The sequence below is a fragment of the Eretmochelys imbricata genome, chromosome 10 (assembly GCF_965152235.1).
Source record: "Eretmochelys imbricata isolate rEreImb1 chromosome 10, rEreImb1.hap1, whole genome shotgun sequence".
NCBI classification, from domain to species: domain Eukaryota; kingdom Metazoa; phylum Chordata; order Testudines; family Cheloniidae; genus Eretmochelys; species Eretmochelys imbricata.
Window position 1 is genome coordinate 22,525,931 of NC_135581.1, and position 24,568 is coordinate 22,550,498.

A 24,568-nucleotide genomic window follows, 5' to 3' on the forward strand; every position below is an offset into this window, starting at 1 on the left:
AATAGTAAACTATTGTTGGTTATCAAAAGTGTTGCTAATAACAAAGGTTAAAAGCCCTTCCTTAAGTTGACAGTGTCACTCTGAGTGTGCCTTTCCCTTGGCTAAATCTAATTATAAAATTCTAGCTTCAGGATTCAAATGAAATTTAAAAGTGGAGGTTTTCACTCCAGCCCTACATGCTGTTTTGCATATGTGGGTGATAGATAATGAGTAGTTTGCAGTGAATAAGATTGTGAAAGCTGGTGTTCTAGAGGCTTTTCCCATAGTTAACATTCCATTGCTGCTTGTGATGATAAAGGTTCACACACTATTAGAAATCTCTGATAAAATTGTTCTTATATTTAGTCCGCGAAAGCTGCTACAGTTTCCCAGCTGTTAAGAACCACTAAATTTTCTTTTAGCTTATGCATTATGAAAACTAGGCATGCACAAACATTGTTGGAAAAAATCAATCACCGCTATCCTTTTTGATGGGAGAAATTTTATTTTTTAAATTCAAAAGCAGATACAGATTTTTATAAATATTAGAGTAGTGTCCTCCTGTTTCACTAAAACTTACACTTTGGGTGATTGTCACCACATACAAAATCTGGCCAGAAAATGTACCTTGGGTAATAAGGGGCTTTAGCCAAACACTTGGCAGCTTTGCGGTCACATTCACACACTATTTTTTGGCATTTGTCTTCTAGTGAATCTGGAAAAGACAATGAAAACAAAGTACAAATGGTTCTTAAAGTAATTAAAGGACATCAAATGGTAACAGTAAGCAGTAAATGTAGTATTCAGAAAATTGTCCTGAATGTTAGTTTATTCCTGTATAAATTGTAACATCTTAATTTTTATAACAAGCCTTTTATTTTAACCAATTGTGATTTCTTTCCTCCTCTACTGTTCTTTACATATTTTGAAATTTTGTGCGGTACTTAATTAATAGTAAACCAGAATTCTCCCCAATTACTGGGCTAGACTGAACCTAGATGATGATAGGTTTCAGAGTAACAGCCGTGTTAGTCTGTATTCGCAAAAAGAAAAGGAGTACTTGTGGCACCTTAGAGACTAACCAATTTATTTGAGCATGAGCTTTCGTGAGCTACAGCTCACTTCACGAAAGCTCATGCTCAAATAAATTGGTTAGTCTCTAAGGTGCCACAAGTACTCCTTTTCTAGATGATGATGATACCTTCCAGCAGATGGAGATAGTGGGAGGAGAGGAGAGGAGAGGGGATTTGTGAGCAATCCCATCTGCAGAGCTCATTTTAGCTGAGAAATTAGTTCTGCTAATTGTGTTGGGAGGAATAAACCCTCAGTGAAGAGTTACCTTTTAATCCTCTGATGCTTACAAAATGGAGGGATTTTATTAGTTTAACTCCTCTTCAGAAAGAAGTAATGGTAATTGTTTTGTATCCTCCCTCTGCTCTAGTCAGAACTGTGTGAGAGAAGTGGCTCTTAAATACATACAGAGAATGAATGCCCTTGTAAAAGATGCAACATTAAAAGTTAGACTTATGTACTATAAAATTGAGTTGCAAAGGTGTTAGACTTCTACAGTAAACTTAACTCACTCATTTATACAATATGACTTGTTAAATAGGCTGTTGAATATAGTGTGTAAGGTGCAATTAACCTTACAAAAACTTGTTTCCTGTGTCTTTCACAAAGGTTTTGTTTGTAACTGTCATGTTGCAGTAACATGGTCTTTTTATTTTCTCCAACTCTGGTATTTGATCAGGTATTTGTAGTATACAGTGACCTGTAGAGAGCAAGTACAACAGTCTTGGAGGACCTACTTATATCAGGTGGCTTCTGACACTGTTAAATCAAAGTTGAATTGAGAAGCATAGAGTGGATCTTTAACTCTGTCCCTGAATCGCTCCCAGCTGTTGGCACAGTAACAGTTAAGATCTAGTCCATGCTATGAAATGGAACTGTGCTTGAAACATAACCATGTTAGATCTCAGAGCAGGTTACATCTGTAGAATAGACAAGATCTTAAATGAGAAGAATGCAGAACAGCACTCTCCCTTTCCCTCCCCCACCCCAAACTTTGCCTCCTTTCTGGCATGTCAGGCACCCTAAATTTAATACTTTGTATATCACGAGCATTCAGTTAACTTATTTTGGCTGTTACTAGAAGGCTGCCTTTAGACCATATTTTTTTTAAAATGGTTAAAATGTGTTGGTTAACATTTGTAATCCTAGTGTAGAAATGGTTTAACGCCTTTTTTAAAAAAAAAGTGATAAATCCACGGACACCTAAAATTGATCACAAGCACTAGTTGGTTAATAACTTTAAAATAGTGCATCTTAAACATGACCTATTGTCATAATCTAGACATGTCCCCCAATGCAGCATTACATGCATTTAAATATGCTAGACTAAAACTAATTCTCAAACGCACCTGAGCAAAACAAAGTAAGTTCAAAATGTGCCCTTTCTATTGGCTAAATATCATATTTGTAAGAAGGAGTAAGTGACAGTAAGAAACCTACTGGCAAGACAACTTCCTGTTTCATATCAGTGTCCATATTTTTGTGTGGTGCCAACAGTAATTGCTTTCTAGATGGCTTCAGAGTTTTTGCTCCCAGGGTTTACCTCTGCAGCAGCAATACAGTTGGAACTACAATTACACGTGAGTAACTTTTGTCTTAAAATTTGTCAAATACTACAACATTTTGTGTTGCCCAGTTTTATGTAATCTTGTAATGAACAACTTAGTTTAAGCAGGGAGAATTAAACTTGCTGAGACCACGAATACTAAGTTTACAACTTTTGTGGGCTTAATCCTTCCTTCTTTTTGTAAACTTAATCACAGAATAACCTCTTCAGCTTCTGTTTTGCTTTACTATTCTCTGCACAGTTATAAAAATAGGAGGTCAGGTGACCAAATGAAAGGTGGAAAGCTAAAAGATAGGAACAAGTTACTGAGTCTGGACAGGGATATTAAACAAATTACTATCTGTTAACTTCCAGTCTCTGTAGTCTGTATACTTGGTATTAGAAAGGTCCCCCCCATTTCCCAATCTTCACTCTTGAAACCAGAAACCAATTTTGTGTCAAAATTTAGCTACATAAATAGAAGAACATAATCTTCTCTAATCTACAGTGGCGTCAGGTGTATAATGGCAAAGCATGCTTCCCTCTAGGTGTATCAAATTAAGTTGGTAGCAATAATAATGGTAAGAATCAACACACATGCTCTTTTCAGTGATTGGAATCACTATTAGCAGGTATAAAAACTTTGTGAAAGTCTTCAGGAAGGATTAATGACCTCCAAGATTGACTTCTTTAAATTAAGTAGTTTTCAAAGTAACTGCAATTAAGATATTCATCAGTAAACTAGGTAGAGATGGGGAGAGAGGACAGTAAAGATTTAACAAATAATACATAAAATAATTGTGGCTGTAGGAGTTATACCATACACATTGCAGAATTACTGAGACAATTTACATTGTAATGTTTGGCTACTGTTGTAAAATTGAGAGGGAAGTTATACAGAAAACCTCCCTCCCGACTCCAAACATTTAAGTCATAATTACAGCAAAATCTTTCCACTCTGAATCTTATTGTGTGCTGTCAATCTGAGTGAAGTCTTTGATTTCTAATTTCATTACTTTTGATTTAATCTGAGAAAAATTCTGTATAAATAACATAACTTTAGTTCCCATACTTCAATCTTTGTTTCTGGCTCTCCACTAAAGATATTTCTTGAGGCTGAAGGGAAATAATTTGACTTCCTTCCGAGAGAAGGAAACTTGAACGGTACTCACAATTCTATTCTGCCTCTTGAAGGTATGTTAAAGCTTACAGCTGAAACTCTGGTGCATTGAAAAAAATTGTTTAAGCAGCATTTTTGTTAAGCATGCATATTCTAAATGTGAATCCCATGTAGTTCCTCTTTCACATTAGTTTTCCTTATCCAAATTTTAGGGCTCAATGAATTCCTATCCTGACTTCTAGGGGAAATTTTTCTGTAGGGGCCTGATGCATTAATTTAGGAAATGAGTACTTGATCAATTTGACAGACTGTAGCTATTGTATAACCAGATTGTTTTGCTTTTCTTAATTTTACATGGTTTTTCCAGCTGGTGATGTCATTACTTAGCATTCCCCTTCTGCCCTCCCATAGTTTGGCAAATGTATTGTAGTTTAAATCTTACGGGAGAAAAAACACATTATCAAGATGCTGTGAGCAAGAAAATAATGACCCAAGGAATTCTGAAGAATGAATTTCTACATATTTTCAAAAAGAGAGTGCGTTTTTTGTGTGGCCTGTGGACATGTTGCTCCCCATATGTAAAGTAGCGCATTATTACATATACTAAAGCAGTGGTTCATAAATTATAGCTATGACTAAGTGGAGCCTTTCCCATTAGGCTGCAGTGTGAAACATTTTGGGAACCCAGCAGCAAGGAACTAGTAGCTGGGAGGAAAGATGGCTTATGAAGGGTGTGTGTGTGTGTGTGTGTGTTGTTTTGTTTTTTTTGGGGGGTGGGGGAAAAGTAGGCAAAGAATAGAAAAGTTGCAGAATCACTGTACTAAAGTGTATAGAAATGACAGTCATCCCAGATGTGCTTATGTCCATTTTGAATATTCAGATGTGGAGAAGCATTTCCCGCTATGTGTAAATTGTAAGATGCATTTGAAAGTACTTCAGTTTCTGAGTCTACTGTTGGCAGTGGCTATCTTGATGATGAAGATTCCATTTGTGACCATAGCAGTGTAGCATAGTGTGGTTCTAGTAGCATGACAGAATGCAAATTGTGTGTGACTGGTGATTAACTTTTTAAAGTTGCCTTGTATTGCTGTACATAAAAGATCGGATATGTATACCCAGTCATAGAAAAATCATCAGTTTGTGATCCCTCACTTTAAAGCTGTGGTTATTTTGAATCTCACTGAAGCTAAAACTTTAGAGATGAACAAATTTAGGAGCGTTAATAGAAATGGTGCAAAGAAAGAAGGGCCAAAAATAAAAGAAGAAGGACAAAATAAGGAAGTTACAAGTGGCAGACTGGCATTGTGGTGGTCTTCCATGGACATGTGCCAGAAAGGGAATAGAGGTAATTACTCACCACACACAGCAGCATTGTCTTCACATTCCCAGTTATAGCTCTCTATCTTGGGCTTACAGCCTGCTTGCTCTGCTTTACTGTAGCAGCAGTCATGCTTAAAGCAGCACCTGACAACAATAAAAAGATGGATTTATGTTTCTCTCACTATAATATTGTGTGGTCATGTAATGTTTGTAATGCTTTTGTTGGCACACTTACCTATTACCACAGTACACTCTCACTATAACAAACCTGTTGGGATCCATGCCTTTTTGTTAGGGCCAGGGGTTCTGTATAGCAAAAGGACAATCAAAGGAACGAAACTGCTTGAGTAAGTTAATGAAGTTGCCTTAGATAAAGGAGTTTAGCTTAATTAATAAAATAATAATGATACTTAAGGCTTGGAGTTGGTCACAGAAGGTGATTTTAGGTGATCTCTGCACCTTGAGCCATGGTAACAAGGGTCAGGCTGTCGGCCCCTGCCGCAGCAGGGCTTCCGCTTCAGCCCTGGGAGGCTGGATGTGGGCCCTCTCCTTAGTTTCTGCCCTTGGGCTTAACATATGATGCCACAGAAAAATTGTGCATGCATGTGCAACATCCTTTTTTTTTTACAGTACTGTACTGTAGTTGCGATCCAGGGACTGCTACGTTATAGCTGAAGGTTTGTAATAATGAAGGGCATTATAGCGAGGGTGTACTGTACATAGGCTGTGCAACCACAAAACACTAAATGTCTCCATGAACAAATTCTTCTAGATCCAGTCGAGTCTTAATGAGAGAATAGATAATTGGCTTTAAATGTAGTATAGCACTTAAGCAACATTCTTTTGCCATGTTTATTCATATATCTAACCACTACTGAAAAAAACAAGTAGAATATCTAAGATCCACATTAGCTAATTTCCTGCAGTGCGGGGAAGGGCTTCAGCAGAGGGCAGGCAGCTGGAGGCTACATTGCTACAAATAGCAATGTATCTGTTGAGGCATGGTTTAGGCAAGCAGAGTAAAGACAAGTCTGAAGGGCGCAGGTATGTAGTGGAGTACATATCCTACATGGCCCACAGCCCCACACACTCAAGTATGTACTCCCTTCAGGTGTGTCTTTACTTGCCTAAGCTGTGCCTCACTGTCTCCATTGCTGTTTATACCTGGAGGGGGTTACCTGGGTCTGTACACTACACACCATGAAAAGAAGTGTGCAGTATAATAGTACCCTGGCACAGTTAAGGGCATCCATTTTTGGTTTTTATTACTAAAGAAGATAAGACAATAAGGTATATTATGAAATAGTATTGTTTAAATAAAGACATTACTTAAGCTATACTGTACTGTCCCTTAATTGTGGTAGAGAACCAAGCAATTCTTGTAGAGTGTATGGCCCTCAGTGAACAGACATGACTACTGTTTAATCAGAATAAAAGCAGAATTGTTGCTTAATTGGGATTTATTTGGACAGCACTGCTGAATTAAGTTGGTAAATGTCATTTAGTGAATGAAATTGAGTTGCTAATTTAGAAAAAATTTTGGGGATAACTCAAAATGCCTCACCCTTCCTGTTTGCTTTGTTTTTAAAAGACTTCATAATTAACACAGCTAATATAGAAAAGCTATATAGGAAATAGTATTTTATTGTAAAATTGCTAGCATTTCATAAACCTTCTTGATTCTTGAGCCAGAGTCACTACTGTTGCAACAACCTTTGACAACTGGGGACATTTTGGGGGGGATCTGGAATTAGGCGGCTGTAGGCTCTGCTACAAATTTTGGAGTCTTAACTATGCAATCATTACTGGTACACTCCTTTCTGTTCAGATGGAGAGTCGGATGTGTTAGTGAGCCCTTTTTGTTCAGTGATGACATCTGGTCTTTTCTGGTGACAAACAAATATAGTATTGTAGTGCGTATATGATTTTTTAGATAGTTCCTAGATTGGCATGTTTCACTTTTTAGGATCTGGACCTACAAAGATTAAAAAGTAGTGCTTTGACTTTCAGCACTATCAAGTTTTTATTTTTGTCTTGATTTTACAAATTGCTGCCAACAGTGAATAAACAAGTGATCTTTTTTTTGCTATAATTTGTTAAACTAATACTTGGCAGCTCGACATGACCCTTCATCTAAAGATTGCGAAGTTTCACAATGCTCTTGTGGTGTAGTTAAATATATGTATTTGACAGATAAAGAAACAAAGCACAGAAAAAATTGGTGACTTGTCCAAACTCCCTCAGCAGGACTGAGGTAGTCAGAAATATAGCCCAGGAAGTCATGGTTCTCTGCACCATGTTCTAACTACTAGATTATGCTGCCTCATGGAGTTAAAATTTACTATGTTTGTGGAAAAACAAAACAAGCCTTTGCCTAGCTGAAGTTTAGGAATTAATTTTAATCCATTTGTTTCAAATGTTTAAATACAAAAGTGTATTTAAGAATTGCTGTATCTTACTTTGATTTTTATGAAAGTAACATAGCTGTAGGGATGTGATCAAAACATCAAAGAAATAAAACAGGGAGAATAGGAACTCAGCTGCCCTTTGTGAAGCCCAAGTCTTCATAAAGGTCTTGTACTTTCTAGCTGCTGTCTAAATTGAGAAGCTCCATAAAGAGGTCTTAAAAACCAAGACAAAAGAAGGCAAGTTGTGTACCCACTAAACACATACCACAAATAGCCATATTTTTTAAGCAGGAAGCTGGCTTGCCACCAGGGGCTTTTTATGGCATCTGAAAAAATATACCCCAGAATGAAGGATTTGAGCTTACAGTGACCACAAGCAAAGATACTACTCTTCTTTCCATCTGTATTCCTAATTTAGTAATTAAAGTAGCAATTACCTTCCATAGAGTTGTCTACAAAATAAATGTCAGATGTTACATTCAAAAGCTTCAAATAACCAGCCAGAGGATCATAAAATTTACTCCGCGTACAGTCAAGATTTCAGTACAACAAAGAAGTTTAAAATGTGATCTGTTTGTATATTCTAGCCCTAAAGAAATATTCAAAATAAAGTTCTGCTTTCCTGTTGGTTACAATACCATTTACTGTTAGGGTACCAACATCCCGAATTTGGGGTGCAACAGATAATGCAGAGGAGAGGGAGTGTCTTAGTAGGTTCATATTCCCAATGATTATCTTTAGAGCAGGCATTTTGTAGCTGAAAGATCAGAGTATGGTTACTACCAAGTGTAGTTTAAGATGTTGACATCCGTATGGATCCCACTGTAACCACTCGTGCACGTAACCAGATCTTATTTTTCATAGTGTCTTTGAGGCTATGCATGCTTGTGTTTATGTGCCATACAAATCCAAGAGCACGGAATTTTAATGAATCTGTAAACTCCCTATGACAGGAGAATTGCTAATATATTTGCTCTTTTTAAGAAAAAGGAGGGGGAGGGAGTAATCCAGGCAACTACAGGCCTGTTAACTTGACCTCAATTATGTGCAAGGTCTTGGAACAAATTTGGAAAGAGAAAGTAGTTAAGGACATAGAGGTGAATGGTGATTGGGATAAAATACAATATGCCTTTTCAAAAGGTAGATTGTGCCAGACCAACCTGATCACCTTTGAGAAGATAAGTGCTTTTTTTAGACATTAAATCTTCTACATTTCCTTTATCTGGATTTTAGTAAGGTATTTGAGACCGTTCCACATGGCAAAATAATTAAATTGGAGAAGATGGGGATTAATATGAGAATTGAAAGTTGAATAAGGAACTGGTTAAAGGGGAGATTTCAGTGCGTCATACTGAAAGATGACCTGTCAGGCTGGAGGGAGGTTACTAGTGGAATTCCTCAGGGAAGGTCTTGGGGCCCATTTTTATTACTGACTTGCCACAAAAAGCAGGAGTGTGCTAATAAAATTTGCAGATGACACAAAGTTGGGAGGTATTGCCAATATGGAGGAGGACCAGAATATCATACAAGAAAATCTGGGTGACCTTGAAAACTGGAGAAATAGAAATAGGATGAAATTTAATAATGCAAACTGCAAGGTCATGCACTTAAGGACTAACAAATCTTTTTGCTATAAGATGGGGATGACAGTTGGAAGTAATGGAGGACAGAGACATTGGTGTGTTGGTTGATCACAGGATGACTGAGTTGCCAAGGTGATGTGGCTGTGAAAAAAGGCTAATGTAGTCCTAAAATATATCAGATGAGGTATTTCCAGTAGAGACAGGGAACTGTTAGTACCATTATGCAAGACATTGGTGAGACTTCATCTGGAATAGTGTGTGCAATTCTGGTCTCCTCTTTTAAGAAAGATGAATTCAAACTGGAACAGGTGCAGAGAACAGCTACTAGGATGATCCAAGGAATGGAAAACCTACCTTAGGAGAGGAAACTCAATGAGCTTGGCTTGTTTCATCATCATCATGTTCCCATTACGCCTCTGGTGTTTAGGGCAGCAACAAAGCTCCCCCAGTGATGAGCGCTGTCATTGCCAGGAGGCGTTGGAGATGGATTGGCCATATGCTTCGGATGGAAAATGATTCCATCACTAGAGTAGCAATAAGATGGACACTTGAAGGCAAGCAAAAATGAGGCTGCCCAAAAAAACATGATGAAGAGCTGTGGAAGCCGAGCTGAAAATCTTGGGGCGTAGCTGGGGAACCACTGAAAGACTTATCAGAAACAGACAGGAGCAGCTTGTTTAACCAAACCAAAAGAAGGCTCAGGGCAGATATGATTGCTCTCTATAAATACCAGGGAGAGGGAAGAGTCATTTAAGTTAAGCACCACTGTGGACACAAGAATAAATGGATATAACCTGGCCATCAACAAGTTTACGCTTGAAATTAGGCCAAGTTTTCTAACCATCAGAGGAGTAAAGGTCTGGAACAGCCTTCCAATTGGGGCAGTGGAGGCAAAAAACAAGTGGCTTCAAGACAGAGTTTGATAAGTTTATGGAGGGGATGGTACGAGGAGAAGGCCTACAATGGCATGTAGCTGATCTGCAACTGCTAGCAGCAATCATCTCCAACAGCTGGCGATGGGGCCCTAGATGGGGAGGACTCTGAGTTACTACAGAGCATTCTTTCCCAGGTGTCTGGCTGGTGTCTTGACCACATGCTCATGGTCTAACTGATTCCCATATTTGAGATTGGGAAGGAATTTCCCACGGTCAGACTGGCAGAAACCCTGGGGTTTTTAATCTTCCTCTGCAGCATGGGGTGCACAGGTCACTTGCAGGTTTAAACTAGTGTAAATGGCAAATTCTCTGTAACTTGAAGTCTTTAAATCATGATTTGATGACTTCAGTAACTCAGCCAGAGGTTAGGGGTCTATTACAGGAGTGAGTGAGATTCTGCGGCCTACAATGTGCAGGAGGTCAGGCTAGATCAGGGGAGGGCAAACTACAGGCTGGATCTGGCCTGTCAAGGCTTTCAATCCAGCTCGGGGGATTGCCAGTCCCGTGGCGCAGCAGAGCTAAGGCAGGCTCCCTGGCCCTGCGCCACTCCCGGAAGCGGCCAGCACCATATCCTTGTGGCCCCTTGGGTGAGGCGGAGGGCTGTGTGTGCTGCCCTCGCCTGCAGGCACTGCTGCCGCAGCTCCCACCCCCAGGAACCACTGCCGGACATGCTGGCCACTTCCGGGAGTGGTGCAGGGCCAGGGCAAGCAGGGAGCCTGCCTTAGCTCTGCTGCACGCCACTGCCACCCCGGAGCTGCTGGAGGTAAGTGGCGCTGGGCTGGAGCCCACACCCCAAACTCCTCCGGCACCCCACACCTAAACGCCCTGCCCTAAGCCCCCTAACCCCGTGCCTTGAGCCCCCGGTGCACCCAACCCCCTGCTCTGAGCCCCTTCCTGCACTCTGCACCCCCTCCTGACCCCAACCCCCTGCCCTGAGCCCTCAACCCCCTGTCCTGAGCCCCCTCCTGCACCTCACACCCTTCCTATATGCCAACCTCTTGTCCTGAACCCCTTCCTGCACACTGCACCCCCTCCCACAGCCCACACTCCCTCCCGCACCCCAACCCCTTGCCCCAGCCCTACCTTCATGGTCTTGCATACAATTTCCCCACCGAGATATGGCCCTCGGACCAAAAGGTTTGCCCATCCCGGGCTAGATGATGATGGGCCCTTCTGACCTTAAAGTTTGAGTGATAAAGGGTGGGTCAGCCACAAACGTTCCTTAGCTCCCTTGCAATTCCTTAGCTACATGGGCTTTGACTTAAAGAAGCAGGGATGGCACGTGGGTCATAGAATCCACACTGACTACAGCATCTCTAAGAATCACAATTACTGTAGGGTAAGTAACCATACTTTCATTTTCAAGTATGTGGGTAACGCATGGCCAGAAAGTGTTAAACATCCTGCAAAATAAATAACTCTCAAAAGACACGTGGGGAGATAATGTTTGTCTATTTACGTATGTCTGAGTAGGGTTGACAATGTAATCAACAGTCCCTGTCTATGTTGTATTCTGATAGTTCAGAGATCAAAAGAACATCCTAGCATTTAAATGAATTGTAAACATAGGATATCTCGGTATTCATCTATCTTTCATACTGTGAATGGTGGAGGAACAAGCAAATGGCTTTAATTCTATAGCTAAGTACTGGTAATGGACCTCCTTCTAAGTTATCCTAATTACCTTTTGTTCCTGGAGGAACTCCCAACTTGTCAAAGAGGACATGAAACTGTATAAAAGATCCTTGGGTCTTGATTCTGTCATCTCAGATCTGCTTAAGCTTCATCAGGGAAAGTTTGAGTCACAAGACTGAGGTCCCAGTTATGCTATTATGCCTTGAATGAGATTTGGACATTGGACTATAACCTATGAACTATTTCTGAAAACTCTTTGCAACTACAAAGCTCACGATCTCTGGTATGAATCTGAACCTCAATGAATTGAACTCATGTCTGTATATATATTCATCTTTTTAACCATACTCTTGTTTTTTAATAAATTTTAGTTTACAAGAATTGGCTGTAGTGTATATTTGGGTAAGATCTGAAATATTCAATAACCTGGGAGGTAATGTGTCCGATCCTTTGGGATTGGTAGAACCTTTTCTTTTATATGATGAAATAAGATTTTCAGATATCATCATATTTGACTTAGCTACTTGGATGGAGACCTAAGGCTGGAACACTTTAAAGGAAGCGTTTGGACTTCTGAGTAACCAGTAAGGTAATAAAGAAGCTGTTTTGTGCTGGCTTGGTAAATCTAAATGTTGGAATATCCACCAGCTTTTGGGGTTTTGGCTGCCCTATTCTTTGCAGTTCACCATAATTGAGTGACCACAGCTGGCCCCACTGGGATCCCGGTCACAATGTGTCTGTGGATCCTGCTGTAGGTGACTGACAGGCAGTACCCTTACCAGATGGTGAGAGTGAGGAATCTTGGCTGTATCAATCAAATAGGGATTGAGGTACTGCTTTTTGAACTTAGTCTTTGTTTTGGCTGCCACGTCAAGTGCACAATGTTTCACAAAGGTCAGTGACTTGCTTATGGCTGCCTTACAGATCTCGGAGATCAGTATATTTCTAAAGCAGGCTGAAGATGTCCCCTGGGCCCTGGTATAGCATTCCTTGACATTTTTGGGAGAGGCTTTCCAGTCAATTGATAGCAGATTACACAGTGCATTTCACTGCTTTGAGATACTCTCAGGCTAGATGACTTGGCATTTCTGCACACCAGGTATATGGGCACAGAGACCAAGGTAGAAGTCCTGAAAGATTTGGCCCTTGTAATAAAGCAGGGCCCTGGACATGTATGAAGCTTCTTTACTGATGAGTGCAGCTGAGGGAAGACCATCCGTAGAATAATACTGGTTCACAGGGAATTCTGAGAACACTTTAGGGATGAATCTTGGGTGCAGTTTAATCACCACTTTGTCATCATGGAAGGATATATATTGCTGTCCTGCCAGGAGAGCTTGCAGTTCTCACTCTCCATGTTGGCGTGATGGCTATGAGAGAGACTCGTAATGGTGAGGTGGTATAACGAACATTACATTAACTATTTGAATTGAGGCTCCATGAGCTGTAGAACCACATCAAGCTTCCATGTGGGAGCAGGGTCTCTAACCATAGGGCAGGCATGGAGAAGGCCCTTGAAGAATCTCAATACGGTGGAATGTGAAAAGATTGAACGTGACTGTATTGGGGTGTGGCATGCTAATATTGCTGCCAGATGGACTTTAGCTCCATTTAAAAGGCTAGGCCTGCTTGCTTCAGCAGCAGTATGCAGTGCAGAATCTTTGGTATTGGGGCCTCCACTGGCTTCACATTGAGTTCACCCTGACCTGCCAGTATGGAAAATCTTTTTCCACTTCAAGAAGTAAGGCTTCCTAGTGGAGTGTTTGACACTGTAAAATGATCTCTTGGACCTGCAGGGAGTAATTTTTAGCAGTCCTGCTCAACCACCCGACATCTAGGTCATCAGAAGCAGTAATTGGGCCTGGGAGCAATATTTGACCATAGTTTTATGAAAACATGTCTGAACAGGTGGGAAGGCATATGGGGAAATGGCTGGGCATATGTAGGTGGTCTGATAGCCCACTACTGGCAGAGGCAATTTTGACTATCTTGACCATAGCTTGGATATGATCCTGGAGATCAGTGGGAAGATTTACTTTGCTGGTGTCAACAACTGCTGTACAAGGCACCTAGAGGGGAGCCAGAGCTCATATCTCCTTGGGAGCAGGAAGGGGATGATGCACTTGGCATTGTCTGCCATGGCAAACAGTCTATCGTGGGAGTTGTATACCAATGGAATATCAGTTCCAGGATGGATTTCTTCAGTGACTGCTGATGGCTGGTTGCCACGTTCCTTATCAGAAAGTCCACTAGGTTGTTGCTGACCCCTGGTAAGTGCAGAGCTATCTTAGTCACTCCATGCTGACTGCACCATTCCCAGAACTATAGCCTCCCCTGCAGAAAGGGGATGATGATCAAGTGCATCCTTGCCTACAGTAAATCAAATACTCCTTGTGGGTCAAGTAGATGGTGATATGCAAATTGGAGCAGTGACCTCATCTTGAGTTTGGAGTGATGGGATGATGGAGGCAAGTATTACCATCCTGAACTTGTGATGGTATATATATTTGAGTCTGCTGAGGTCTATTATAGGATGGTGCCCCTTTATTTCCTCTAGATAAAGGACTCTGATGGGTCTGGCACCACAGTGCCCCTTTGTGGCAGGGGTGGATGGGATGTCGGGGCCTCGCCACTCAAGTTCCCACGCCCCTCCCTTGAAGGGCGTTCCAATGTGGCTCAATGGCCGGTTTCCCCGTGCTCGCCCCTTGGTCGGGGTAGCGGGACCTAATGGCCAGAGTCCATCTGTCGTGCCCCAAGTATCCAGGCAGCGTGGCCCAACGGCCAGAGTCCATCTAGCTCGCCCCGAGTATCCAGGCAGTGTGGCCCAATGGCCAGAGTGGTAGGGGGACCCGGGCCCGCCCTCTCCACAGGGTCCTGACCCAGGACTCTCCTATTGGCGGGGTTTCCCCTCGCGCTTAGCTCATGGTGATCCGCCCACAACACGCCGAGGGTCAGTGCAGTTTTAATGCTGCTTGTCTCTAAAGTTCCCCTGGTCACTTTCTACCCTCAACGTTGTGTTCTCCACACTGGGGGGCAGGGCCTCCGGTCCATCCCCTCCTGTTGAGACCTCCATCTGGGACGCCAGGTGCGTCCCAGCTTGGCTGGATCCTGGAGCATTGGCTGTCCCTCCTCAAGAGCTGGCGGTGTGCCTCCTTCTACTCCGGTGGTCAACCTAGACTGAACACTTCTGCAGGCTTTTATACCTATTCTCCAGTTGGAGCATGCCCAGCAGGGCTTCCGGGGCGGGGCTTCCTCTGTCAGGAAGGAAGGGTTAACCCCTGCGGTACCAGTGCAGGGCCACTCTGCCCCATCACAGACTCTCTTTGTTGTACCTAGGGTATTTCCTGGTCTAGTACTCTGTGGTAAAACTGGGTATGCAATCGCTGGTGTGTGGTGGTTGAGGGTATGCCTTTCAATAGGGTGGAAGAGCATAGATTCCCAAAGAGCATAGGTTCACTGTGGAATCTCAGTGAATATAAGTAGGGGGTCTCCTTAAATCACAGAGTAATCACACAATTTTTGCAGGTTGGTCATGACATAAATAGCATATTTCAAGGATGTAACAACCTTTACTGACTAAAGTGCTGTGCTGCGCTAGCATGCCTTCAGAGCTGCATGCCCAGACAGGAGCTGCCACTATCTGCTCGGCTTTCAGAGCTGGGTGACCCTAGACCATATTTCACAGGGGAGACCAGATTTCCCAGTTCTGAATTTGGTAAAGCCTCATATTTAGGGGTCTCAGTCCATTTGCTGAACAGCTACCAACATTTGAGGGGTTAATTCTAAATTGTGGCTTGTACCTTACAAGGGAACATCCCAAGATTTGGCATCTTAGTGCTTTTTGCATGATCACCATGGTGGTCATAGACTTGGGTGCCTTTTAGGCTAAACTGGCTTTTTATGATGTCTTGGCTCCTCTGCTTTTGTAAGGAAGCTTGGGCAGGAAGAACGTCTCTCTCTGCCTATTTGGCCCACTCACAAGAATAGGCCACCTTCAATTGGAGTGAGGCTGCTTGAATGTACCTTCCTTCCAAACAGCTCACAGGCACAGGACTCTTGTGCGGCCCAGATGCACAGTATTCAAATAAAATCCAGTGTTGCATGCATAAGGTGTATGAATGCACACCTAGAGTGGAATCCACACTGGCACACAAATGTATAATTTATAAATATACTTCTTTGGATAATTTGGTCTGTTTGCACAAGTTTTCTTTCATAGATTCCTTTTTTTCAGACACTAATAACAATCTAAAACACTCACTTTTGGGGTTGAGATTTTCCATGTTTGGGCCCATAAATAATTTTTTTCTAGAAAGAGTAAGAAATATCCTTCCAGCTGTTCATTACAAAAGGCAAAAAAGCTGCTTTTTATCCTTGTGAGAACATTACCATTGTTTCTGATATACAGAACTTAAAAAGGGATGAGCTTTAAAACTTCCTCTGAGAAGATGGATTATAAAATGAAGTCTGGGACACTCGGTCAAACAATAGCAGTAGCAAAGTGGTGAACTCATCCTATAAAGTTAGTACAACTCACTGAGCGGAGTTCAAAGCCAAGGAAGACTCACGTAAAAATTTCATTGCAATGGAATTTTAGCACTCTGAAGCTACACCTTGCCCACTGGGCCAGATACTGCCCCCATTTATACACCCCACTAGTGTTAAATAGGCTAAATTCTTACCTGATTTACAGCCTATTTTATTCTCTCCCCTACCGTTCTTGTGTTAAACCCAGTATTTTGGTTAAATATAAATGTGTTCTCTTACCAGTCTACTTTATCCTTGGGCCAGCCTTGCCCTCCCAGACCACAATAGCATCCATAACGTAGATAGGCAAAAGGAGTGCGTCCTGTGCTGCATTTAATGGCTCCAGCTAATTCAAGGATTCCTCTTCGATTCCTAGAATGTTTTTTTCCCAAAGCACCTTTATAATCCAAAGAAAAACCAAGATGCTTCACTCAGTATCTGAATAATCTTTCTGAGAATGTTCACTATGCACTTTAGAGCTTCAGTTATTTGAAACTGTTAATGTTGTCTTTACTCTGTTAGAGATTTTAATGTTTAAATGCTTGGTTTTTAACATACTACTAAGAGCATAGTAAAGTGGTAATCTCATGCTTCCTACAGAGACCTTGTGTTAAGGTTTTGCACTAAGACTCTGGTCATCTGGGTTTAATTGGCAGCTCTGCCACAGACTTCTTGTGTGATGATGGGCACTTAAGGCTTGCCTATACGAGTGGCAGGCTAGCAAGAGGTAGATTTACACCCCCACCTGGCACAAACTAAGTGTTCTCATAGATGAGCCCACACTGTCTTTGCCTCCGTTCCCTCCTGTTGTGAGGATACGTTAACTGAATGTTTGTGAGGTGCTCAGATATAAGGGAAGAGGCCCAATATAAGAAACTAGATACCAAGTGGCCAGTATCCAGACTATTTAGGCCTAGTGTACGCTTAAAAATTAGGAAGGATTTGGAGGGAACAGGAGGCTCCTGCTAGCAGGGAGCCTGGCCAGCACCTGAGTGCCACTCTGCCTGCCAGGTCCTCCACCAAAGGCCATGGCAGCTCCTCCTGGGGCTGTGGACCAACGGGAAATCTTGATCCAGCAGGCTTTTGGGGGAGGAGGTGCAAGCTGGGCTGTTTCTGTCTGACCTGACAGTGAGCTGCAGTATGCGGGGGAGCCTGTGTCACTGCTGGGGCAGGGTGCCCAATCCATGGGCTCCTGCCTATTCCAGACTGTGATGGCAACTCCTTTGCAGGGACCCCTAGCAGGGGACGAATAGGGCTGGATGTGGGGCAGGGAGGGTTTCTTTCCTGGGTTTCTAACTGTTATAATAATTATAATTGTGACCTTAGCTCAGTGTAACTTGCAGTGTTGCTACAATGGTATACATGTGTTGTGTAAGACTCTTGCATAATCAGTCTTTGGATAGTGTGTAGAAACACAGTGGTGAGTTAGTTCAGTGTAAGAACACTTAATTATGATTTTTTGTTTGTTTCTATCTGACTACGCAGTTAAGATTTCATAGCTGCTTTGTGTCCATTAACTAAAGTGAAATGGCTGGTGCGAATTCCTTGGGGATACCAACTTGGACCCCCAGCCCTTTGGGGAGGGCAGTAATCCCACAGGGCTGGCCCCCCTTATTTTTATTGCAAAAATAGACCTCCACTACAGTATGTCTAGATGTCATCATTAGGAACTTTTTTACATACCACTCACTTATAAGTAACGAGCTGAATTGTTCATTGGAGTAGAGTCCTCTACATTATTAAATAAAATTGGGTCATGTAGTGGGGAGGATATGTTGGCTTTAAATTCCATTGTATAATCTATGACAGATTATCAATCGTTATGACAGAAGTAATAATGGTCATACTTAGACTTCAAAGGAAGACTATAAATGACCCTTGGATGAGAGGATTAGAATAGAGTTTGACTGACAGTTATGACCTCAAGCACTGGGATGTTGGAATAAAGGCAGAGCCCATTATAATTGGAGAGAGAGAGCTAGAACGTTGGAACCGTAATCTCCAATTTACCAGGACTGTAATTATAAGATGTAACCTACCTAACTAGGCTTTTACCTATCCTGGATACGAGATAATTCATTTATTTGATTTACTAATACACTACAAAACTTCCCAACCTGAGTAGTGCTGCAACCCAGTGTGCCAGGTTGCAACACCCAGAACAGGGAGCCAGCCCAAAGGACATGAATTGCTGCTGAAGAGTGAAAACCCGTCCCATCTCCCTCCCTCCCCTGACCTGCTCTCTGCACCATGCTGCGATTAGGGTTGTGCTGGGGCAGAGGGTGCTGCTGCAGATGGTCTGTGCCCCTCAGCAGGGTGAGGAGGAGGAAGTAGAGTTCACCATTGAACCAGAAAGCTTTATCTGCTCCAGGAAATAATTTTTATTTAAACTGAGGTCTAAGGTGCATAACTTCATAAAATTATGATGCATAACTAAATAAATTTACAGAAGCCCATTATAACACTGCCTATTCTTCAGGCTGCTTGACACTTCCCATTATAAGACCCTGTCTTCAGTGGCTTACAACTTTTGCCAAATTTTAGTCCTTTGGGGTGAAATTTTCCATATTGGGGGTGTCACTCACACATATATTGGGATGTGTTACTCAGACACAATTTTGTTTTAAACATTTGAGCCACAACAGTTCAGCCACTTCAGAGATCAAGTCTACGGGTTGTTATGCAATGTTTAAAAAAAATTCTAATGAACTTTTCTCTGAAAATCTCTGACCCCCTTGTTTTAGAGCAGTGATTAGTAATTTGGCTGGGGGAGCCCTTTGTGTCATGGATATGCCTTTTTACTTCCCTATGAAAATCTGTCCAAATTGGCCAAGTTATGCACTTTTGAAAAATGTTTCCACATGCCTAGCAGAGACTTCATAGACTTCTAGCAGTTAATTTTTTTTCAAGATTCAATGCATGCTCAAGCTTCACAGCTCCTAGTACTGACCAGATTGTTCATGTGCTGTCTCCATAGAGTGACTGAGCATGCCTGAGGCTTCTGGAGAAGCTGGGCCTTCTCTGTAGTTGTTGCTCAAGAGTGGGCTTGGTTGGGTGATGAGCACCAGAACTGAGAGGAGGGAGCCTGTCTCTCCAATGCTCTCAATGTCCCCCCCCTAAAGAAGCCCAGGCAGCATAAAAAAGGAAGCCATCTGACCTGAATACAGAGGGGACCAGAGCCAGACTTGGAGACTGGGAGAGTGTGTGTGTGTGTGTGTTTCAGGGGGGAGGGGGATTGGGACAAGGAGCCTAGTAGAACCTTCATTGAGTCCCATTGTGCATTTGCATTAGTATAGAAGAATTCTTCTTCTATAGTATGTGATCATGTACTTAGACTGTTTTCCACAAGACCCCTGCCTCATTCAGGGCACAGGCTCGAGCCCGTAATGTAGAGTCATGCTATAATGAAGGAGATTGTCTGTCTGTAAGATCCCTGATTCATTTGTTGCAGAAATTGGAAGGTGTGTAGTGAATCAGGCAGGGGATTGCAGGAAGAGAAAGGACTATCTCATGGTTAAGGTAGTTAAATGCTTCCCTGGAGAATTGAATTCTATCCCTGCTTCTGCCACAGAGTTCCTAGGGCAGGAAAGTCACTCAAACCAAACGTCTCATTGGTGGTCATTAACTGTGTTCCTTATTTTGTGGGTGCCCAACTTGATACCCTGGGTTTACTCTGCAGAAGTGCTGAGCACTCAGCTGCAACTGAAGTTCATGGGAGCTGTGCTTTGAACAACTTAAATCCTATCTAAAGCTAAGTATTTGGGAAAATCAGGTCCTAGTGTCTCAAGTGTGGCATCCAAACCGATGGATACTTTGGACCTTACTCTCTCTCTCACTCTCTCTCTGCCTCAGTTCCCCATCTGTAAAATGGGGATAAGACCCCCCCCATCTCATGGGGTGTTGTGGAAAATAAAATCATTAATGTTTGTAAAACACTCATGCTGTATTAAAGAGCACCACAGAAAACCCCAGGATAAAAGTGAACATGGAATTATTAGAGCAGGGTTTGAATAATGTGCAGTAAATTGAGCAATAAGGAGAAAATAAAATATTTAATAACTGTTCACTAAGTGAGCACTGCTCCTTCTGGACAATGAATAGGGGAGGGGTCCTGTGGAAAAATAGTATGTAATTAAAGACTAAATCATAATGTGCCCACATAAGGGGGCTTACTTAAGGTTGTACAGGCAATCTTGATTCTGGCATTTCCTAATCTTTGATTCTAGCATTTCCTAATGTTTTGACTTTGCCCTCTTAATATTTTTATATATACTCCACATGAGCTATGGATAAATGTGTAGGTCTGCAATATATATTTTGCTGGGATCTGCAATCTTTAGTTTAAAGTATTGTTATGTAAATCTTTTGTATATAGCACTGATTTTTTTTTAGGTTTTTTTTTGTGTGTGAAAGAAATGCAAAACCTACTTTATATTTGCAACATTAAGGTTACAGTTAGCCACCCAGAAGTCAAGAAACTGAAAAGCTCTGAGTGCCAGCTGTAAAGTGGCCGCATTACAAATATTCTCTCTGAAGTGGTAGATCATTTTTCAATTACTACTTGGACTATCCGTTTCTCATTTGGCTTATACGTTACCCAAATACTTTCTACAGACTTGTGGCACCTTAGAGACTGACAAATTTATTAGCGCATAATGAATGCTCAAGAGTGGGCTTGGCTGAGTGACGAGCGCCAGAACTGAGAGGAGAGAGCCTCATGCTCTAATAAATTTGTTAGTCTCTAAGGTGCCACAATTCCTCCTTTTCTTTTTACGGATCCAGACTAACGGGCTGCTACTCTGAAGCCTGTCAGACGATTGTAACTGCACACGACCAGCCCAGGTTTTGTGTTCAATTAAATAGAATACAGCCCAGATCCCCGCTGTGAGGCGATGCCTGGAGGAGCCCGTAGACCCGTATTAAGACCGAAGTGATTTCTCGCTCACCCGACCCCTGAACTTTTCACTCTGGCTTCCCTCTCTCCGCTCGGGGGGGCGGGGGGGGACTCTCTCCTTCCCAACTTCTATTGGACTCTAACTTGTTTCAGACCAATGGCCCCAAGGCAGCTCCCCCTGTGTTCGCTGCAGCTGGGTCCCGGCGAAAGGGCAGGCCGGCGGCCGCAAGCTCTCCACTCACCCGTCTGCAGCAGGAGCAGCAGAGGCAGCAAGAACGCCAGGCGCCGGGGTCCCATGAGGAGCGCCGCGGAGTCCGCGGGTGAGTCGCTGCGCTTCTGTCTCCCTGGCGCTCAGCCTCGCCTCGCGGTCCCTGCCGAGGCTGCTGCGCACCGTGAGCGGTGGGTGGGTGAGAACAGCGTCTGCTGCCTATAAAGCGTTGCCCTCAGCCTGCCCCCCCCCCCTGTTCTTCACGTCCCCAGAGCGCAGAGCGTGAGGCCAAGCCTCGGGGTCCATTCGCCCTTGGGGAGGGGCGCCTGCTGCTGCCCCAGTCAAGGAAGAGACTCGTGCAGCGCTGGCACCATTCACTTGGGTAGCAAGCGACCTGAGGCTGGGCTCCAGGGCCAGACTGTCGGCTCCAGAGCCCTGCTCCTCAGGGACAGTCGCTTTTGCAGCGGCAGTGGAGCTTGGTCTTATTTCTGGAGACTTACTAGTCATCATCATTGTAATAATTCCACAAATGCTCAAAGTAAAACCCCCAGCACAAGAGCATGAAATCTTGTCAGTATCGGAAAATGCAGGGGACAAATATTAAAACCTCTGCATGCATCAATTCTGTGTGCAGTCAGATACTCGGCTCTCTGCTGTAGGCTCCTACTTATCCACACTCTCTCTCCAGCCACCACAGGGGGATTTGGGGGTGAGGGAGAATACGGATTTTAAGGAACTAAGTATATTCTTATATTATTTCTATTGTGGCAGTGCCTAAAGTCCATAAACAGGGATTAGAACCTATTTATACTCCACAGTCTACAAAGCAAGAATCCTCCCTTCCCCAGAGAGCTAGCAATCTCGGATTTAGACAATATGTAACAGGTGAACAACATGTTCTAAACAGAAGAAGCAGTTTGGGGAAAAAAAAAAAAGTGGCAAGGGTGTTGGAACTGCTAGCCAGACAGTGGGTCTGGAAGACGTTGGAAAATTCTCCGGAAGGGGAGGACCTTAGTGACCTGGCCAGAGCACCAAGCCACAAAGAGGAGACTTTTGTGCTTGAGAAGCCAGAAATTAGTCTCATGTTTGTCGGGAAACTTACTTGTCTACCAATTTTTACAATTGTGGAAGTGCTAGTGAAGTCTCTGACATTTTAACCACCATATCATCTTACATTATTACTACCACTGGCTGAGCTGCTGTAATATTGGCTACTTGTCTGAGTTTTTTTCCTAGTGTAGCCTCAGCCTTAGGGATGGCTCACGTCAGCAGGAACTGCAGGCAGCCAAAAAGTCACCTTGCCTTGACCTAATGACACATCTTCACGTTTAGGGTCAGGGTGTTAATGTTTGAGTGAGAGAGGTGGCACAGACAGGAGACAGGGTCTGAAGTAGAGGAATGCTAAGTCGGGGGAGGAGCAGAGAGTCAGAAGATGGAAATGGGAGTGGAGGTAGGAGAGACTCTTGGTATTTAAGAGAAGCTTATAGAAAAGTAGAGAAATTAAAAATTTAATAAAAAGACCATCCTAGGGAGCACATGCTGTGTTTTTTTCTGGCTGTTTTTAAAGGGACACTGTTAACTTTTATAAATCACATGTAAGTAAATTTCTTTATGATACTACTACATAGTATGTATGATACTAATACATCTTAGATAATAAAGTGTGAAAGCATTTTAAACATTCCATTTGTTTGTCATTTTGTACTCTGTTTACTTTTCACGTATCGCAGGTTGGGCAATGAAAAAGAATGACATGTCCACTTTTTGCTATAGTTACCTCTTCAAGTTCTTAGTATTGCAAAGTGGGTTTCCAGTGTAGGGAGATGTTGCATCTGTTTTTAAAATAGCTGTTTTCATTAGAATTGTGTTAAATTTTGAAAATTCCATTTCCACAGTGTGACTGTGGGGCAGCCAAAGTAATAGCAGTAATGGTGCGGAATGAAATCAAACACGGAGTTTTATGTTAATGAAATATTAAGGTTTATCGTTTTCAAACACTCCCTTGTTAGGGAAATGTAAAAGTTAAGGCTCACATAGTGATCTTAATCTGACCATATTGCATATATGGGATATTCTGAACTGCTTGTGTGTATGAGACCTTATATCAACACACTTATAACCTCCATATGTAGCTGAGCTAATCTTACTATTAGAATCCTAACTTCTGCATTTCCTATTTGTATATTGAAATTTGTAACCTTATTATATTAATATGTAATTTTATTTCCTCTTTCAGAAGAGTTAAAAAGATAAAACACTAATTGTCTATAGTCAATGTAAATCCTGGGAAGGATTTGCAGAGGACAGAATCCTTCTTTGGTTGTTCCAATCTCCTGTTAAGAAATTGGGGAAAGATATCCCCAGTTTATTACGTGTTCCCCCCTCAATTGTTTATGGTGCAAAACACTACTTATTCTTTATGGTCTTTTGGGGAAAATACATGTGGCATACAGTTGAAAACAGACGTTCACTTCTGTGGAACATCTGCCACAAATGAACTAGAAGTGTGTCTGTGTTTTTTTAAAATGCAGCTTTTGTTTTGTTTCTCAATCTCAAGGGTCTAGTCCACCTATCTCTGCAGTTATGATGGCTTACTCCAGTGGCCTTTTCATGATCCTGTTTTGTGCATGGATGCTACCCGGGTAGATTTGGCATCCGAATGTGAAATACAGATGTAGCTGACACTGTAATTTCTTCACACTCGCTCCTTGGGACAGGAACTTTGTCTTTCTGTGGCCATTGTACAACAGTGAGTACCCTGCTGGTGCTAAGCTAATTATAACAAGCTGTCCCTTTTATGCAGTATGCATTTCCACTGCCTTTGTCAAGATCTCAAGCAGATAGAATATATATTGCAAGCTAGTAAATTATAATCCTTCACAGTAACTGATTCAAGGCTGCTGAATTTAAACCGTGCCATAGATTGAGAGGAAGTACTTGTTAAAGCAGGACACAGTCCTCTGTGATACATTTTTCAAAGCAGCCTGTAATTTTGGATGCCCTTGTTCTTGGATACCCAATTTTAGACACCTGGGGTGTAATTTTTCAGAGGTGGTGAGTAGAGCTGGTTGAAAATTTTTTCATCACTTCTGATGAAAAATGTCCTTTCTACAAAATGAAAGTTTTTCACAGGTTTAGGAAGGCAGCAACCTTGTCCCTGGTTGAGGAGAAAGTTGAGAAACACTGAATTCTAGTCTAGTTCCCTGCACTGAGCAGGACTAAGTATTATCTATACCAGTGATTCTTAATAGGTGGCCTGGGAGCCAAATGTGGCCTGCCCAGGCTTCCTGTGTGGCCCGCCAGCTAACCTTTTTTAAAAAAAAGGTTTTGGTTTTTTTTAAT

General features: G+C 42.3%; 1 protein-coding gene across 1 annotated transcript; it reads right to left on the reverse strand.

Moving 5' to 3' along the window:
• Nucleotides 1–548: 548 nt before the first annotated feature.
• On the reverse strand, nt 549–21,315 carry PLA2G10 (phospholipase A2 group X). Its single transcript, XM_077828434.1, has 4 exons — nt 21,261–21,315; nt 16,365–16,554; nt 5,074–5,180; nt 549–694 (listed from the first exon to the last, which is right to left on the reverse strand). Exons 1-4 carry the CDS (start codon nt 21,313–21,315, stop codon nt 549–551), a joined length of 498 nt encoding a protein of 165 aa, XP_077684560.1.
• Between the last annotated feature and the right edge of the window lie 3,253 nt (nt 21,316–24,568).